The following is a 20,053-nucleotide window of genomic DNA, read 5'->3' as shown; positions in this document are numbered from 1 at the left end:
CACTTGTTTACTGCTGGGTATCGCAGCAGTGAAGGTGTCACACCAGCGTTAAAATAAGTGTTGACGCGGCTTGTGTTGCAAACATTTAAACACATTTCCTGAAATATTCAGCTCCACACTTGTATTAGAGAAATAATTTATTTAGTCCTGATGTCTGCTACGATTGCAACCACAAACAACACAAGCAAAGGCAGGAAGTTAGCCTGCTTGGAAGATTACAGCCTTTCCATCACAGACGTAAAATATATTCGCTAAATGCATGCCCTGAACGCCTCATTAGATAACTTTACAAAAATCCGGAAAAAATATGTCAGCAGCAGGGCAAGCAGACCAGTTTCCATCTTCTTATTCATAGAAAGGAAAAGACATTCAGTAAATGAACTGCAACCACACATTTAAATTAACGCTTCTATAAAATGATTTACAATCTCTTCCTTTTGTACATACTCTTTAAAGGCTACAAGACCCGAGGAGGAGTTGAAACACTGAATGGGTGGGTGACACGGAGGCCATGACAGTTAAAGCACATTTAGGTGCAATAATCACAGTACAGGCTAAACCTCTACATACTGTTATATCTAGGATGTTTAGTGGGGAAGTCAAGTTATACTTTTCTGCTTTGCACAGTGGCTGAAACATCACAGGGTTGAGTTTAGTGTGCGAACACTTCTCGATGAAACCAAAGCAGAAACATCAGTTCTTAATGTGATGGGGACGTTTTGGTTTTTTGGCAGAGCGTTCCAGCAGTCAGTTAATTTGGTGTCAATAAAACTGATGGTTGATTTCTACAAAAAAAAAAAAAAAGAATCACCATCAAGTTTTTATAATTATTTGTAGCTTTAAATGCGAACATTTGACCAGAGGAACGAAAACAGGATCCTTCCTCTACTCTGCGTATCTACAAATATCCTGACAAGAACACAGGACACAAAGGAACCTTTAGTGTTGAAAGCCCAACAGTGATGACCACCTTACTTCATCCACAGTTTACTGCATTGTGCATTAACTGCACATACTTAGCAATTAAATTTGCAGCAAGTCATGGGGAAGGGGGGCATAAAAGCCAAACTGGATAAAACACCACAGTTCACAGCCTCTATGGTTAATATCTGCTGAAAAAAACTTACAATAAAGCAGTAAGGAAATCTCCATAGTTATAGACCACAGCTCCTTTACAACAAAAACCTCTGCTGGTGAAGACCTCTATCCACACTAACCTCACAGCCCATAAACTCAAAAACTATGTACGACATTTGACAAGGTAACTATGTACATAATTAACAAAAACAGAAAACAATAAGTTACATCTCTTCTTACAAAATTTGTACACACAGAGGGCTGTGGACAGAAGTTTCCAGCACAAAACAAAGAAAAGTACACATCCAATAGTCTCTTTATATGTCCAGTGCTCAATGGTCTCTCATCAGTGACAGGAACTGGTTGGCCAGAGTTGCAGCTTCACCACTTGTGAACATGTTTTCACTATGAAAATCATGTGGTACTCTTAGCATCTTCAGTCATGTGTTGTTTTACTTGGCTTTACTCTAACGCACAATAACTCCTCCATGGCTTTCATTTCCTTCATTCAAACATCGCCCCTCTAAAATGTAGCCATGTGCATCTGCCCAGAAACAAACACGGAAAATTCCACTTAAACCAAATCTTGGTGATGATGGAGGGTCTGGAGAGGAAACATGTTCCCTGGAGAGAGCCTGTATGGTGTCTGTCCTTTAATGTGTCTCTTGCTATCCTGTGCTCACTTTGGGGACAGATCCTGCAGGGAAGCAAAGGGAGAGTTGCTGGACGAGGAGGGCGATACTCCCTCCATTTTGCCTGGTGAGTCTGTGGAGGAGCCAACACTGCTCAGGCTGCCATCCAATAAATCTGGAGAGTGACTGAAAGAGAAGGACAAATCCAGGGCCGTCATAATTCTGACTTTGGCAGACACCAAAAGGTACAAGTCTTATTACTACTGTCTGAAAGACACTGAGCTCACCTAAACCTCTCATTTGACTGACACTTCTGTGGCCTGTGAAGTTTCTATTTTACTTTGAGCAATGCTGATTGTTATACTTGTCAGACCTCAGTGCAGGAACTACAAGTAGGACATAAAGGGTATCTATCTCAGTGCAATTCCAGAATCTACTCTTGGATGTGTTTTTATTAACACAGACTCTGTACTTGCTGCAGTCAGACTTCAGTCAGTAGACAATTGGAAAAAGTGAAAGTCTTGGCTGGAAGTCCTTTAACGCTAATCGTTAGCTGCATCAGAAGCCCTCAAAGTTGGCCGTCACTCCCTTTAAGGCTTGAAGGTTGTCGGGCGGTAGCTGGACGGTTTTGACTTTGAAATTGGAGATGGCAGATTATCAAAAAGCTATTTTTCAGTCATGGACCTAGTGAACACAAGTAGCCCACACATTTGACAAACGTGTGCCATTTTGTCTAAAGATGATCTCCGTTGCCACATTTACACAAACTGGTTTACACTGATTGGATTTTGTTTTGAGTAATACCAACAATATCTGAAATGGATCCTCAGCTTAATGTAGAAGTCTGGTTACTTTAGCATTCACAGGTGTGTGATGATCTAAATAGACCTTTCACGTCACAGTTTCCACCTGGACCGACGTTACTTTCTGGATGCCAGTTCTGAATAAATACTCATGCCCACAAATTTCCATGGTAAACTGTAATCTACATGTTCGACCATGAATATCTCTTGTTGTGCAGTGGAGTGTACCAATGGGCATGACAAGGCTAATGTAGTCTTCTATTTTATTCTAAAGGGAATGGAAAGAAGGCAGGTGTGGATTCAGATGTACAACAGAAGATTTAGCAGTCATTAACGCCCGACTCGCCTCAATTCCAGCCGTTATCAGAGACTGCACAAGCTTCAGTGTTATTAAAACCAAACTGAAATCATGGCTCAAGGCAAACCAGTGATGTAATCATTGATTTAGCCTTTGTAGTCCGTCTATAGATATATGTTTTTAATCTGACAAACTGTTATGAAGTTTTGTTTTTAGTTGTTTGAATATTGTCTTTTTTACATTGTTTGTATTGTGTGATCTTAGATCTTCCTGCCCAGAGACCATGGATGTAAATGATCTCCTTTGGCAAACTCTGGCTCAGCAGTTGTGTTGTGCATGGTCTCTGTCAAATGAACTTAACAAAAAACTACTAGTTCCTTTGCTAACTAGTCCAGCAGCTGTTAAGTTTACCTTGGTCTTTATGTGCTCAGTCACAAGTCTTATCACAAATTCACAAACATATTAACATCAGTTTTCAGGTCTCATCTCACATCTACAGCAGCAAATACTGTATATTGTACAAGTGAGCAGTGAATCATAGCCACGGACAAAAAAATTATCTGTAAGAATAAAAGTATTTGTATTTGCTTTGTGACTGAAGCAGCTGACATGACAACGCAGGTTAGGTAAAAAACCACCGCTGGATTATGGAAACCAGTTAGCCTAAGAACCAGTAGGGCGGTATGAGAGCGACTATAGCACCGGACTTCATAAGTCTCTCTACACACCTCTGTTTGTGAATGCCCTCGGGGTGACTCATCTCATTTGACAGAGTCACTGACATCTGTGTTAAGTACGCTAACTCTATTATGTTACTTTCTGTTACTTTAACGGCTTCAAAATACACCTGAAAAGTCACTATGGACAAAATGTAACATAGCCTAATGTAAACACTGCTAATTCCTCTGTCCACGGTAGTGAGTGACGCCATAATAAACATGCGGCTTCATGTTTTTGACAGTGTAGACTAGTTGTTCTGAGACTGTGTGTTGATCCACACATCTTACCAGGAACCAAGCTCTGACAGGTTAGAGACATCAGAGGACAGCATGGTGGTCGTACCCTGGAAGAGCCTCTTAGGTTGACTCTCAGTTTCCATTTCCCCTGAAAAGAAAAGAGGCCCTGACAGTTAAAGGGACACTTCTTACTACATAATGTATGCACAACAGAAGGTAGACCTGGTTGAGTTTTAGCACTATCAAAATCAGAGAAGAAATGGTTGAAGATATAGATCTCTACATGAAAGCTAATAGTCTCCAAAAGCTTCATTTGAAAATAGTACACTGAAGTCAGTTTATATAGAACCCTGAGAGCCATATCAACAGGAAAAAAGGGGATCTAGCAGTTCAACTTAAAACACGTAGAGATGGTTTACTTGGGTTCAAGCTTTAAGTTGTTCCCTAAAAAGGGATCTTTTGAGGCCAAATGTATTTTAATGCTAATGTCACTCTTAACTCACTATATTCTCTTTGTGGCCTCATAGACCTATAGTCTGGATTTGATACAGGTCATCTGTATCCATCAACTAAAGGTCTAGTGGTACAAGGAATGTTTTGATGAAATAATATTAAAAACTGCTCGGTTATAAATTAATGAGATCCTAAGGAAGCAAACAAAACCCAGCTGTTGAGTTTAACCCAGGATTGTTCTGGTTAGGGTTTGAGGCATTGAGAGATACTCTCGACTTCAACTAACATAGTATTGTTAATATACAAGTTTGGCCATGTTTGGGACTCAGTGTTTTTTCTGATCAAATGGACGTTGCAGTGTTTCTCCATGATCAGTTGGGCAGATACAGCATGCTTTACAGAAATAAATCAAAGCATCTGAACTGGATTCAGGCTGCTTCCTAGTGACTTGTAAGACAATGAAGCAAATGCTGAAAATTCTTGTTTCAGAGGTGCCGTATCTCATTAATTCAGAAAAACAGAGGACATATTTTCCCTCAGGTGAATCAAACATGCTTCCATAGAAGTGTATCTACTCACCTTTGCGTTTCATTGGCCCCAGTATGCTGGCTCTGATGCAGTTGATTGGGCTTTGACTCCGTCGGCTACAAATGGAAACACACCCACACACCCACACACACAAGTTGTCAAACATCATATTTAGAAATACTATCAGTTGCCTTCAGTGACATTTAAGAGTTCAGGATTTTCCAGATGAATATGAAGACTGTCCTTTAACATGAAATCTAAAATGCTGTGGTGCTTTAGAGCAGAGGAAATGTCTTTTTTGTCTCAGTAAAGGGTGGCGTTAACTAGCGTGTTTAATGCCACCAAGGAGAAATGGGGATCAAACTGGAGATTGCTGACACAATTTGGGTCTCATTGTAAACTATATCCATCAAAAATGTTTATCAGGAGTATCATTCTTATTATCATGAGTATATTTAAAGCACAAGTAGATTATGAGGTGATTAACTGCAGTGACTCCTTGAAGACTGGATGCTCACCTGAAGCGGCGTGTTGGGCTGGGAATTGGGCTTGGTGTGAGGCCATTGCTGCTCACGAGGATTTGTAGTGAAGGAGAGAAACACTGCTGCTTGCAAGAAAGTGAAAAAGACAGAGACAGTGGTGTTAAAGTAAAAATAGAAATAATATTTTACTTTTAAGCATATCAAAGCAGATTATTTGAAACAGATAAAGCAGAAAAGAGAATGCATCCCTGTGTTCTGAACAGACTAATTTATAATCCTGATTGTAAGAGATAGAGAAAATCAGATTACATTGAACCATAAAACAGCTTAAATTGTTGCCTTATCTAATGACTCACAGTATGATCTGATTATGTTTATGTCAACATTCTGAGTTTGACTTCAGATGTACCTTTTTTCCTATCCCTCTGGTTGGAGATGGAGCAGGTGACACCGGCACGAAGTCGATTCGCTTTGGAGATGATGATGCTGATTTTTCCAAATCATTGTCACTCTAAGACACAAAACAACACATTGGCAGCCATTCCATTTTGCATATCTCCACAGTACTAAACACAGAGCTCGTAAATGACATTAATTGAATGTTGGAGTATTATACTACCTACTCAGTCTGACCTTGAAAGACTGGTGGCCCTGTTAACTCCAGAAGTGTTACTCTAGCATGTTTCTACTTGACTTCTCTACAGAAATGGAGAAGTCAACACCGGCCCAGGGCCGAAACATGCGGTGACAAAGTACAACAAAGCTCACTTTCAAAGATTCTACACACAGAACACATTAACAACATGGGTGTAAGTTGTAATAGAGTCTTATTTACCAGACTAAGGCTTTCTTCCCAGGACTGGCTCATTTGCATGGCAGCTTGAACTTCCCTGTGTTCACAAAATCAAAAAACGAGGGATGAGTTGAGACTTTATAACATTTGATATAAGAGAAGGCAATCCCTCAAGCAAATTTCTTCAGCTCCACTCAGAAATACTTTGCTTACCGCTCATGAGCAGTTTCTCTGTTCATCACATCTACACCCTCCTCCTGCACAAGCACACAAGAAGATACATGGTTACAAAGTGTTAATCTAGCAAATCTTCTCCACTCTTTTTGGAAACATACATTCCAACAAAACATTTCATCTTCAGGCCATCGCAGGAAAACCAGTCAAATGTATACCCTGAACAACATCTTAACAGCTTTAACTGAACTAATTATTTTAATTATGGAATTAGTACACAGCCATGAGATTAAAACTTGAGTAAACATTTCTTCTGTTGGAGTCTGATACTACCAAATGATCAACTCTATAAGACCGATGGTCCTGTGAACTCCAATGTGTTACTGTTGCATGTTTTTGAGACACCATCACTCCCTATGGCTTGAGAGGGAGACAGCGGTCTGACATGCGCTTTTACAGCATGATGACACAAACAAGTGGGACATGATGGGGCCAGGTCTTACTTGTTTTATCTGATGGAGCCTGGTGCTGGGCACCCGAATGGGTGATGAAGGAACCTGCAAAGGAGAATGTTCGTCAGAGAACATTTGATATTCCATTGAATGCAAATACTTCAACATGTGTTTTAAAAAGTATTTTACCATGTTGGGTCTGTTGACAACTGTAGTGCTGTTCCTTCATAATTCTGACTTTGGCAGACACCAAAAGGTACAAGTCTTATTATACTCTAAAAGACACTGAGCTCATCTAAACCTCTCATTTGACTGACACTTCTGTGGCCTGTGAAGTTTCTATTTTACTTGGAGCAATGCTGATTGTTATACTTGTCAGACCTCAGTGCAGGAACTACATGGAAAACAAAAAGGGTTTCTATCTCAGTGCAATTCCAGAATCTTCTCTTGGATGTGTTTTTCTTAACACAGACTCTGTACTTGCTGCAGTAAGACTTCAATCAGTAGACAATTGCAAAAAGTGAACGTCTTGGCTGGAAGTCCTTTAACCCAAATCGTTAGCTGCATCAGAAGACCTCAAAGTTGGCCGTCACTCCCTTTAAGATATTCACTTGAATGCAAATGCTTGAAAATGTGTTTGAAAAAGTATTTTACCATGTTGGGTCTGTTGACAACTGTAGTGCTGTTCCTTCTGCTGCGCAGGACCTCTCTCTGGAAAACTTGAGAGTTATCACTGGAATGACAAATTCACAGACACACTTTAAGTCAGGAGTCTTTCTTTATAAAGTCAGTATAATATAGTTAGGCCAATGCATATTAAGCACAACTGAAAGATTATGCAGAATATATTGAACCTTAATCCATTTATCATGGGTGCGCTGTTAGATCTCCTCAAGTGTCCATCGCTCTGAATCAGAGAAGATGGGATTTCCAGATCCAGCTCCATCTTTTCTTGGGGCATGACTCCTGAATGGTTCATTTTATTAGCTTACACTGCCTCCCGCCAAGTCATAAACTTAGAATGGCTTACCAGCTCAGTGGTGGTACATTGTTGCTCCTCAAACTTTGAACACTTTACATGTTTTAAATGAATCCAGAGACTGAGCTGGTATGAAACAGCCAAGCTAACGCCGAGAGGTAAACTCAATGAAGGCCCTGGACCTGTAACTCCGGATAACGACGGCTTTTAATCACAACTCTTGTTTTCCTTACTTCTCATATCAACAACTACTTGATTGACCCAAATCGGCCTGTAATAACACTTCATGTAACGCAGTGGCCTATAAGCAACTTTCTTGATGATAGTTAGCACAGCATGGCTACACACCACACAATGCCCGGTGACTGTGAGCTGCTGGCCCGTTAGTCTGTCGGTGCTGTGACTACATGTTAGCAAGTTCAATTAGCCAAACATATCAGCAGCTTTCTCTGAGGGCAAAATCAATGTTCACCTAAAGCCCAACGCGGGTACAGTGAAACTCACAAGTGATCTCACAACATAAACACCTTTTAGCAAACTAGTATAAGCTAGTGTTGTTACTGCTAGCTCCTTGATCCAGCCATCAGCTACCAGGCCTGAGTTAGCACCAGTATCCACAATCCCATGTCCACAGAGAGGCCCCACAGTGACCGCTTCACTTCACTCTCCTGTCCATAAGTCTGGTAGCTACAACCGCAGTTGAAGCTTCACTAAACCATGCCACTTGTACAAAAATGAACGCCCAAGAACACTGGATTTTCGTCTATGCAGGGTGCCGCCAAGAATGAACCAGATAGCAGATGATCACACAGGAGCTAGCAGCTAGCAGCAAACTTCTTCACGCCCCTTTTTAACATTACCTGTCCAATGAAAAGGCTTCAATCACCGGCGTGCTCAAAACAAATGTATTGAACTGCGTTATCCACAATACGACCGGTACGACACCTGCACATCAGGCGTGAAGTATAATGTCAATGCAGAATCTCAACTAGGAGTTTTAGTGTTTACCTGGTTTCTTTGCAGCCAAGAGGCCAGAATCGGATGACCTCGAGAGGATGGAGACTCGAGCTCCTGGCGTCCACTAACTTAATGTGAAATAACATGCAGGTTTGGTGGTGATCTATTAGTATTTTAGCCTTATTTATTGCGCCTGAACTTAAAAACCAAGAGCTGAGTGGAACAAAGTATTAACCTTTTGTGAATCATATTTAGATAAGTAGAAGTAAGAGGATATTTAACGTGATTTAACCAACAAGTGTTTCTTATATTCATTGAGTAGAGCAGGGGCGTCAAACTCATTTCAGTTCAGGGGCCACATGCAGCCCAAGTAGCTGTGAAGTGGGCCATACCAGTAAAATTATAACATACCTATAAATAACGACAACTCTAAATGTTTCCCTTTGTTTTAGTGCAATAAAGTACATTCTTAAAATGTTCACATTTAATGAACTATCTTTCTACAAAAACAGCTGTTGTATTTTTGCCATGATGAGTCTCATAGTGGGCTGAATTTTTTACTCTTTAAGCCCTGAAACCTGCTGCGAACACACCAAGCATACAGGTTACCCATTCACCTCTATGAATCTCAACTGGATTATGCAAACAGTAAGTCAACTATTTTCTCACTTTGAGAAAAAAAGTCACGGAGCATTGTTCAGGTAATGTTCCAAGGCCGGATTGGAACCTCTGACAGGCCGGTTTTGGCCCGCAGGCCGTACGTTTGACACCCCTGGAGTAGAAGAACTGAATAACGGAACAATAAAACATTACCAAACAAGCATGTACAATTACACACAAGTAATTCCCACTTTAAAAATAATGCTTTACAACTACTGTTAGTAGGATAAGTGAACTGGACAGCACCAGGTATGCATTGTAATCAGAGTTGTGTTACCATCAGTTACAAGTCATACAGTCAACAAGTTCTTTGGTTGAAATCATTGGCCTAAGGATAGGCACCTTTGAGCCTTTGGTCTAATGACAACATTATCAGGTCATGATCCTCAGTTCAATAACACAGAACTAGTTTTACGCAGCTTATTTGATACTTACACAGATAGGAGTTTTGTCGGCCCCTAGTTTTATCGTTGACTGTAAAAAATGTTTAAAAACCTTTCAAAATTAAGCATTTTCTCCTTTTTGTGAGTCATTTACCCTAACCACATCACTGCGTCCCACAGTCAATTGGTCGCACGTTATTTTAGTCTTCCAAGTATTTGTTGTTACATTGTGAACAGAGCTTTGTAACACAACCCAATAGCCGTAAGAGAGGTGGGAACATTTAATAACCAGTACTGCAAAATTCAGTCTTCACTGGTTACAGTGATGGCACCACAAAATAAAAGCATATCATATAATAAAAACAAAAAAACATGGTCAATTATGTCTGATTGAATGACTGGTAGATGGAGTTAAAGTATATCAAACAGGATTGTAAAGCTTCAGTTTAACGATCAAACATGAACACATCTGTAAACTTTACAGTTCACATACTTCCAGCATAAAATAGAGGATCTCTGTCTTATGGTACACAAAGTAATTAAATGCATGAATCTTTGTCCAAAAAATAATTAACACTTAAAAGAGGATATTTTGTCTTTCAGCAAGCACATCCCTTAAATTAGGGACCAAAATCAACATTAGCTGAACTTTTCTACACATCGTAATATATGAAAATCCCATCACACGGCACAATAAAATAGAAAAGCTTTTTGTCCCAAAATATACATGCAGAATTTAAGAACATGTAATATCGCTTCAAGAGTGCCCACCATGAAACTGCTTTTGATAGGTTCAAGGTAGAAGCAGACATAGAATAAAAACAGCTCTGGATGGTCTTCAAATGACATTTTAGCACAGTTATAATTTTGTACCAGCAGCATTGATCTAAAATAATATCTCCAAAAATTAAACAGTATAGAATCAAAGAAGCAGGTGGCACTGGGCTCCATGCTGTTTCACCCAGATGTGGTTCTCACTAAGGCAGTCAATCTTAGAAATGTAATCTAGCGTGTGTGGTGGCTAAAACTGGCTCCATCAGGAACCCTGAGCTGGCTGTGTGTTTTTATGAAACACTTGTGAAGTGAAACAATATACAATGGGCCGCAGAAGGAAAAGATCATTTTACACTACAATTGTTACAAACTGCTCTTCATGCCTTGTACTTCTCCTTGCCCGTTTCACTAATGACGCAGATGTGCTGAAAAAGAAAGGATCATCAGTATTGCACCATACCTGGGATGTACATAATCTTAGAGGCGCCAGAATATTTGCTAACAGAACAAACTTGAATATGCATGTACAAAAAATCTTAATAAATAGTTTCTTATACTTACATTTAAATCTCTAAAGTATTCATTGTAGTCTAGCGCGTACCCCACCACAAATTTGTCAGGAACCTCGAATCCTACAACTGAAAGAAAGGTTGAACAAATCAGTTACTTGTACCCATGAGGGTCAACAAACAGAGCTGGAAAGAAGGCATGCAAAACACAATTTAGAGCACTCTGTATCATTATATAATTCACTTAATATGTGTTATGTATTTTTTAACTCACAGTCTGGTCGGTAGCCAACACTTCTTGGTGTTCTCTTCACCAACAAACTGAGAACAGAAAATAAGCATCAACATCGTAACACTTCTCATTCCATTACAAAATTTTTAGAAGTGATTCCTCAAGAGGCAGTTACTCATGTAGTTACATTACCTTGCTACTTTAACCATTTTGGGATTGTACTGTTTAAGCAGTTGCAGTAATGTCTTCATCGTCTTCCCTGTGTCAATGATATCCTTAAAACAGAATATGAGAGAAGTTCACATTAGCAAACTTGGAACAGAAATCTTTCTGCCTTACTTTAGAAGAAAACATCAATACATACCTCCACAATCAAGACGTTCTGTGTAAAAACAAACAAACAATAGCATTAGTACATTAAAAGTGAGCCGGTCATACTTCATCTGGCATTCATATGGACTAAAAAGTCATGCGACACGAGTTTAGTGCTTAGTTATCTCTATAGCTGTGGCCTCTATAAAAGTTACATGCTAAACTGACACTATATCCTGTCTTAGCAAGAAGCTAATGACATCAGGAATAGAAACATGAAGGAGTTACGATCAAACAGTATTGATTTTCTGCAGCTAGCATAAAACATTTGCTTTTCATAGTCCTACAGACAGTCACAAGAACTATGTGTCAAACAGTCCCAAAAAATGTGCTGCAATCATCGTCTGAAAGCTTCACTATCTTACAAATTGATTTCCCATTTGATCTTTCGAAAAAACTAACTTGTTAAAAAGTGTTCAGGTTTATTGAGGTTTTAATAAATAGCTCAGTTGATTTAAAATTAAATGTGTTCAAGTTATAAATTACATCATCGTAAGGTATGACGTACAACTCTCAAGCTCAATCCTAATAAGATATTTATAACATTGTAATGACCAAAGTGGCCACAAATATCATTTTAAGTCATAGCTATGAATTCCACACTTTTTACCTTTCCCGTCAACGTAGAGAGGTCATCCCCACCGATGACTTTGATTTCTCCTGTTGACTGGTCATTCTGTGAGGACAAAATAGAGCATGGTGTGTTGGAAACTTTAAATGATACGTTGCTCAGGTACATGAAGTGTATTAAGGAACAAAACAAGACTAAATGTTGCTTGGTTTATGTAAACACATTTATGGTCCATGTTCTTTATGTGAATACTTGTTTTGTACGCATAGAAACCTAAACGTCCAGTAAACAAATTACGTTTACACTCAGTTTATAAAGGCAGAATGAGTTATTATTTCTCACTGGGTGTACTTCCATCCACTTGTCATTATGCACAAATTAAATTATTGTGGGAAACCAGAATTAAACAAGGATAAGTCTGCAGAGAAAATCTAAACAACAGTTTTTCTATTGAGCTCACATAGAGCAATGCTCTTGTTGAAACATACAGGCAGCATGTGACCCATCGGTCCATCAAACCTCTGCCTGTTCCACATGTCTGTGTGGAATAATGAACACTCAATAACATGACTCAAAATAAACGTTTTCCTTCTTTTCAGCTTTGGCTGACTCTTCATGCATCATCACAGTGCGCAGTATTTTCTTGCAACAGTTTTATGATGCCAACAGATGTTAATCAGCACCTCTAAAAGCCTCATGAGGTCGGACAGCATGTTTTATTGCAGGAGTGTTGGTTGTTCCAACCCCAGACACCTGTGGATGCCTTCATCTTTCGTCATTCAACACCTTCAATGTACACAGATATGCTCAAAGTAAACACACATTCGGTAACTTTATTTTCCATATTGCCTGAATAGGATTAAAATCTGTGGTTAAAAAGGATTGAAACTGGATTAAGAAAGACTTACTTAACTAAAGTGCTAAATAATCAATCACAGTGTTTCTGTTATATCCAGTTCACCCCAACAGAACAGGGATGTATGTTTTTTTTTCCTGCACACTGTTAAGTACTGTAACAGTGACATTCACCTTTTTTGTGAATATATTTTTGGATGAAAATGTCATTGCTTCTTAATCTTCTCTCATTGGACGTTTGTGGGGAATTTCTCTTAATACAAATATACTTATACTTGTACTCCTGTTGATTTAGTTGAAGGATGACACTTCTGTAAATGGTGATATTTGGGGTCATGGACTGAGGTATAACGTATAAACTACAAGAGCTGAAAAGATGCATGAAGAAAGTGCATAGACATTGACAGCCTCAGAAGTTTGCAGAAAGGCACTGCACATCAGAACTGTGATTTAAAAGTACTACCCAACAGACACACAGCTGATTGCACACTGTAGCAGCCGTCCTCAGTGCAGCTGCTGAGGAGTGGAGCCTCTGTTTGCTGAATAATACCATAATGCAAGTACTTTTGAAATAATGACAAAGTTCAATCCAGATTAAAAAAACAAACAAACAAAATAAATCATAGATTACACAGTAGCTCTTTAGGCGGATGAAGTCCACTGTCATTGGGATGGAGCGGTCACTGTTCCTGTTCAGGGCCTTGATGTAGTCTAGCAGGTCTGCAAAGAACTTGTAACCCCCTTTAAGCACACACAGGGCCACGATGTGGTGTCCCCCCATTTCCTTCATTATTTCTCTGGCCAGTCTCTCTGTCCTGAAGTCAAGAGAGAAAAGAGAGAGAGAGAGAGAGAGAGAGAGAGAGAGAGAGAGAGAGAGAGAGAGAGAGAGAGAGAGAGAGAGAGAGAGAGAGAGAGAGAGAGAGAGAGAGAGAGGTCAGCTCAGTTTTCTGCCACAGTCAGCAGTAGTTTCCCTTTCCATTCTGATTCATCAGAGGGCACAGCTGTCATTTGTAAAGCACACAAAGTATAAACTACAGAAAGAAGCAAAGGATATCTTCATTTATTATGTCCAAAATCTGATAGTAAATAGCAATAAATGGAGGATTAAGTTCACAACAGACATTTGATGAATTCTGTTCGTAACATTTATCAGGGTTTGTATAATTTTAATTACTTAAAGGTGACATATCATGCAAAATGGACTTTTTAATGGTTCTCTACCTGAAATATGTTTCCCTGGCATGTCTACAAACCCCCCGAGAATGAAAAAAATCCATTCTGCCCCTGTTTTGATTTCTAAACCTTTCTGTAAATGTGTGTGAAACGAGCCGTTTCAGACTTCCGTGTTTTTGTTACGTAACAACAATATCCGGTCTGTCACGGAGTCAGAGCTCGGAGCTTGTTCAGCCCATAGACTGTATAAACTAATACTGAATCCCTCCCCCGTTTTTCATTACCTGCACAAATGTGTGCTAACAAGGAGCTTAGGAGGGAGGCATGCTAGTTGTAGGCTGTCTTAATAAACACAAAGGTCGGTTTTACTCCCCACGTCTGCAGATTTGAAGATCTAGTGGATGATTTTTATTTATTATGGGTAAGTGCTAGCGCTAGTTAGCATAGCTACATAGCTACATGTCGTAGCTGTGTACCAAGACACACGTCTACATACTGACAAATAAAACAACAAGAAACACAGAATCTGTGACCAATCCTTCAGAAAAGGTCCCACTGCCTTTCTGGCAGAGGTCAGGTTTACTCCCCACATCTGCAGATTTGAAGATCTAGTGGATGATTTTTATTTGTCATTGATAAGTGCTAGCGCTAATTAGCATAGCCACATAGCTACATGTTCGTAGCTGTAGCTGTGTACCAAGACACACGTCGACATACTGACAAATAAAACAACAAGAAACACTAAATCTGTGACCAATCCTTCAGAAAGGTCCTGCTGCCTTTCTGGTAGAGGTCGGTTTTACTCCCCACGTCTGCAGATTTGAAGATCTAGTGGATGATTTTTACTTATCATGGATAAGTGCTAGCGCTAGTTAGCATAGCCACATAGCTACATGTTCGTAGCTGTGTACCAAGACACACGTCGACATACTGATAAATAAAACAACAAGAAACACTAAATCTGTGACCAATCCTTCAGAAAGGTCCTGCTACAGGCGCCTCTCCGTCAGGATCAGATTCTGGATCAGATTCAGAGGGTTGAAGAAACGTGATCTGTGAGCAGCCGTGTATATTCAGCCAACATGTAAACATTAGATCAACGTGCTGGACAGCCGAGGCACATCCACTTCCTGAGGGGGCGTGGTCAGAGAGAAAACAGAGTGTTCTGATGAGGAATGAAGAAGAGGACTTTTCAGGCATGCCAAAATCTGATTTCAAAGTGTTTTTTTGAGCATAAACTTTAAAGACTTGTTTTGGGGACCTCTTAGACCAATATATATTGATGAAAAAAGCGTGATATGTCACCTTTAACATTATATATGATTTAGCATAGGGCTGAGTGATAAATCTATTTGATTGATTGATTCATAATTGTGGTTTACGACGATTTTAAAAATGAACAACTTGATTTTCTCCACCACTCCCATAGTTCATACCCTCCCCCCTTGTTAACATCCTATAGAGACTCACACAACAGCACGGCTGCCAGCGTTAAAGGAGACTTTGTCCCCTAAAAAGGCACAGTCCCTTTAATTGTTTGGAACTGATACAGTTTTGTGGTGTCAGACTTCAAACAAAGCACAGACCACTGCAGAGTTGGAACTCAAAAGAAGCTGCATGGCGACATCTTAAATAAAGGTCATTATAGATGTTGAAATACAGATAGTTCAGAAATACATTAACTCAGCAATCACATTCTAAGTGATTGCCCAGAAAAAGGTGACCTCGGCTCACTTCCAGTAGAGCCTTTGAGGTGTTTGTTTGCAGTGAGAATGAGATCAACCCAAACACGGAATAAATAGCTGCCTGTGTCACCACAATCTAGTAATAGATGAGGTAGTTAGCATAAAAATTGCGACAGGCTAACATTACTCACAGTTTCCATCCAACTAAACATCAGCAGAAGACCTGGTGCTATGGTAGCAACATCACAGGATTCAACAACATCTACTGGTTCAACAACTATTTCATTCTGATCATTCTGTCCAGCTCGTTGAACCAGGAGAATTTGTCCTTCTCATCATTTGAACCTCCACTTTTGCCAAGCTCGTCTCGTAACTTTACACACTGCTGTCTGAGTTTTTCTGCCTTTTTGAGACGCTGCTCGGCAAAGCTCCTCTAGTTCGTGTGGTGATTCACAAGTTTGTAAACTTCTGTTTTTCTGTGAGCTGTGTCCAACATTTGATGAACAAAATTATCTGTCCAAATGTGGGTGAGGTGGCTCCAAGTCAACCCAAGACTTTGTAGGCTAACTGGCTAACATTAGTTAGTATCTTGGAGCAGGCTTCCCTACAACACAAAGCAAGACCAGTACGCATGGTGTCTGTTTAACAGTGTAGTGCGTAAATTTGACTGTGGTGTAACGACAGGATATAAGGATATCTGAACCAGAACAAAGCAAACAGGCTACAGCTGTGAAAGCACCCTTAGAATCCCAGAGGGTGATGGTTGAGACGTCATAATTATTTATTAATTTCTATCTAACCTTTATTTAATCAGGTTGGTTCCATTGAGATCAAAAATATATTTTCAAGTGAGACCTGGCCAAGACAGTCAGCAGCAAAAAAACACAAAGTTACAGACACTCAGAGAACCAGAGTACAACTCACAAGCATGACACTTGTCCCAGAAAGAGTAGTTATCCAAGAGGCTGTTGTGTAACCAGGTACGCTAAAAACAGTGACATCCTTTCATTTAAAATTTAAAAACCTTTAATGACACCAGTGCCTTGAGTTTCAAGTTATTTTGCATACAATTCCAGAATAATTGGAAACTCAAGGAGCCAAACTCTTTTTTATGACCATGAATTTCCTCACATTTACCTCCACCCCCATAAAATAACCCACCTGTCCAAGATGAGTCCATGTGGGATGTAGACCCTCTCCAGGTCAGCAGCATAGTGCTTTGGAATGCAGAAAAGGTCGAGGTCATACCCCTGCTCCTCATCACTGATCTGCAATAAGACACAACACTGAGAGGTTAACATCTCTGAGAAAGTTGAGTGGGTATTGCCTAACACAGGACACAGTGTCTTCACCTGATAAGGGTCACTGTGTGGAGAAAGGGATGAGGTTTATGGTGTTTTTACATCATAATAAACTCTGAGGTCATGTCTAATGGTACACACTTTATTGTTAAATATTAACTTTTTAGTACTAGAATATCACAGCAAAGATATCTTTCCACAGTCAGCCATTCACTCTCCCTTATTCCACAAACTGTTGAAAGTATTTCTTATTTATTCAGGAAATCAAATTTCCTGCTTATGCTCAGATGCTTGCTTCATGAACCCAGACTGCATAACTTGTATCATGTGACAGCTGGGTAGACTGTGCAAGGCTTGAGGTGCTGTGGGAAAGATGAGTGTTCATGATCACAATCTCAGCAGTTATTATAGAGAAGAAATAAGATCCTCCCAAGTCAACAAAATCTTAACACCAAACTGAAAACTGTCCATTCACACATTTCATTGAACCACAATAAAGCCCCTTATGCCCTCTAAAGCTGAAAACACGTCCATCTGTTTGGGCTTCATCCTGTCCATTCCACATGATAATGACTGATAGCGAGCAGATGTCCTCAAGGTAACATGATCCGAGGAGTATTTTCTATGGTTGCTCACAGTATTATATCCTTTTATTTAAAAACAAAGCGTCATAATAACCACAAAAAAAGAAAAAGGACAATGATCAGTCGGGGTCACGAGCAGAGCGTCCTGAATACAGACATTACATAGTCATTGTTTGGCACGCTGCACTCTGCAGTGCATTTAAATTGAAAAATGGCTGTTTTTAATGCCGTTTAAGCAAATGGTGCATTTAACTTCCTCAGTGTCAGCATTTTGACCTTCCAATCCACTGTCTGAATTCATCACGATACAGCAAAAGCTTTCGACTGCCTGAAATGTCCTGGAAAACATAGCACTCTGGTTATATATTTACTCATTCCAGTGAAGAGGCCTCTGTAGTCTAGAACGTCACCTGTGATGCAATCTTGTGCTGTAAACTTTACTGTAATAAAAGGCACACTAAGACATTATTATTTAAAACATTTATTTTAATTGTAGTCCTGCTGAATAACATAGTGAACAGCTTCACTGAGGGACTGACAATAAGAGTCCTTGATTTTTCATAAAGCTGCATTTTAAGTTGACTCTTCGGATGTCATGAACCCAGACTGTAAATATTACCAAATCTTAGTGTTTGCCTGAGGGGACTAATTTCTCCCCTTCACCAAACAACCTGTAATAGCCAAAGGGTTATTTTCAAGAATATTTTCTTACTGTACTTGAAAGTATTAAAACATCAGACTGACGGAAAATACTTTGTGGAAAATGTTCACAGTCAGCTGGACATATTTCATACCATTTATGTACATGAACATAGTGCATGAGAACTGCAACACTGCGTCCTAACACGCCCCCTCGTTTGAAGCCCCGTTTCAAGCTTTAAGTTTCCCTGTTTTCATCTGATCACACAGATAAACCTTGTAACCTGCAGTCGGACCCTGAATCTTACACAAGCATCGGTCCAAATGCGTTTATTGCGTCACTTTCGCCAAGCATGGCAAGCGCGTGTCTGTGACTGTATCCACAGCCTCCGCAGGCCACGCTACAGAAAGACACGCACTGCATTACCGTGATCTGCACCAGAACCTGTCACCAAGGTCAGGACTGACTGTACAAAACCCCAAGAGACCACCGTGAGGAGTCTTTCTTTAGAATAAGCAGTGGTGCCCGTGTTAGTTTCAGCGTGTTATTCCAGTGGGCATGAAGAGGTAACCTACGACCATCTTCTGTCTCAGATTTCATGTCGGCTGCTCGGGGACACTTACCACAACACAGGGGCTGGATGTCGCCATGTCCGCGTCGTTTCCTGTCGCTTGGTTTCTTGTGGTCTACAGTGGTCGTCAGAGACAATAAATGTGATTTCTGTTGAGACTGGTTTCGTAGACTCTTAACCCTTGTGACAGCACACACATGGGAGCGGCTAGCTCCGTTGCTACATAGGTGTCCTGCCTATTTTCCGGGCTGCATCTGAAGCCACTCCGTGGTGGAGAGGATGACGCAGGAGCGCAGTGAGCCAATCACATGAGCGGAAACGTCTAAGCCCCGCCCCGCTCGTAAAGGAAAGGTGCGCGGGCTTGTAGGACGTGCAGCCCACATCCCCACCACAAAGACATTAAATAGTAAATACAGCAAGGCGTGAATTAAATATACGCCTGTTGTCATTATCCAGATTTATCCATATAGATACTGACAGTAAACAATGTATTATCACTCCTGCCTCATTTCTATTTCCGGTGTACCTCATGGCGGTCACTTTTTTTAGTGTACAGAACTTTATACAGTCTATGGTACTGAACTAGTTCCTGCATTTGTAGGTTGATGTGAGCATCACGCGGGAGCGCTTAACAGACTGTCACAGAGAGCAGCTTACCTTTTATGGTCTGTGAATAGGATGTTATTGTTGTAGCTGTGTAGCTACATTATATTGAGATTATACTAAGTCATTAAAACAATGAACACAATGCAATATCACAATTACAGTGTATACTTGTCATTCTGATATTGCAGTGTGTATAATATAGCTCTATAATGATATTGCAGTGTGTAATATACTATATCATACACACTGCAATATCATTATATTATAGTAATATAATGACATTTCAGTGTGTATAATATAGCTGTATACAGCTAGTTTAACTTGACTTGATGCAAAATAAGAAGATAAATTATGTTTCCAGATACGATTTCTTTAATCCTAGCATTACTGATATGATCTAAACTTTTAGACTTTAAAAGCTTTAAAAACTTTGATGTATTTACTTAAACGATGATTGAGCACTTGGGACTTTAGGGTGTCCGATGAGGATGTGAGGGCAGAAGGGTGGAAGTACATTGAAGGGAATTTATGCTCCCCTGTTTCTACGACTCAA

General features: G+C 39.9%; 2 protein-coding genes and 2 non-coding genes across 6 annotated transcripts; all 4 read right to left on the bottom strand.

Annotated features, from left to right (window-relative positions):
- Positions 1-124: 124 nt before the first annotated feature.
- On the bottom strand, positions 125-8,621 carry fam122b (family with sequence similarity 122B). 3 transcript variants are annotated; one of them, XM_034689391.1, is made up of 10 exons: positions 7,503-8,621; positions 7,303-7,381; positions 6,700-6,753; positions 6,236-6,279; positions 6,065-6,119; positions 5,639-5,740; positions 5,266-5,351; positions 4,799-4,863; positions 3,818-3,914; positions 125-1,895 (listed from the first exon to the last, which is right to left on the bottom strand). In XM_034689391.1, exons 1-10 carry the CDS (start codon positions 7,625-7,627, stop codon positions 1,757-1,759), a joined length of 846 nt encoding a protein of 281 aa, XP_034545282.1. In that variant the 5' UTR covers positions 7,628-8,621; the 3' UTR covers positions 125-1,756. The 3 variants fall into 3 exon arrangements, with proteins under 3 accessions (XP_034545282.1, XP_034545284.1, XP_034545283.1); XM_034689393.1 differs by having other exon boundaries at positions 8,488-8,569; XM_034689392.1 differs by lacking the exons at positions 7,303-7,381; positions 7,503-8,621 and adding an exon at positions 6,838-6,893.
- Positions 5,827-5,974, bottom strand: LOC117818135. Its single transcript, XR_004632325.1, has one exon. It is a non-coding gene; the product is annotated as a small nucleolar RNA U109 (small nucleolar RNA).
- On the bottom strand, positions 6,508-6,647 carry LOC117818136. The gene has a single exon (XR_004632326.1). It is a non-coding gene; the product is annotated as a small nucleolar RNA U109 (small nucleolar RNA).
- A 1,263-nt stretch (positions 8,622-9,884) lies between the features above and the next one.
- Positions 9,885-19,179, bottom strand: hprt1 (hypoxanthine phosphoribosyltransferase 1). Its single transcript, XM_034690520.1, has 9 exons — positions 18,947-19,179; positions 16,960-17,066; positions 13,572-13,755; positions 12,125-12,190; positions 11,507-11,524; positions 11,335-11,417; positions 11,185-11,231; positions 10,963-11,039; positions 9,885-10,826 (listed from the first exon to the last, which is right to left on the bottom strand). Exons 1-9 carry the CDS (start codon positions 18,971-18,973, stop codon positions 10,779-10,781), a joined length of 657 nt encoding a protein of 218 aa, XP_034546411.1. The 5' UTR covers positions 18,974-19,179; the 3' UTR covers positions 9,885-10,778.
- Positions 19,180-20,053: the final 874 nt, after the last annotated feature.

Source organism: Notolabrus celidotus, chromosome 8 (genome assembly GCF_009762535.1).
Source record: "Notolabrus celidotus isolate fNotCel1 chromosome 8, fNotCel1.pri, whole genome shotgun sequence".
Classification (NCBI taxonomy): domain Eukaryota; kingdom Metazoa; phylum Chordata; class Actinopteri; order Labriformes; family Labridae; genus Notolabrus; species Notolabrus celidotus.
Note: the sequence above shows the minus strand (reverse complement) of the source record. Positions and strands in the feature narration are given on the sequence as shown.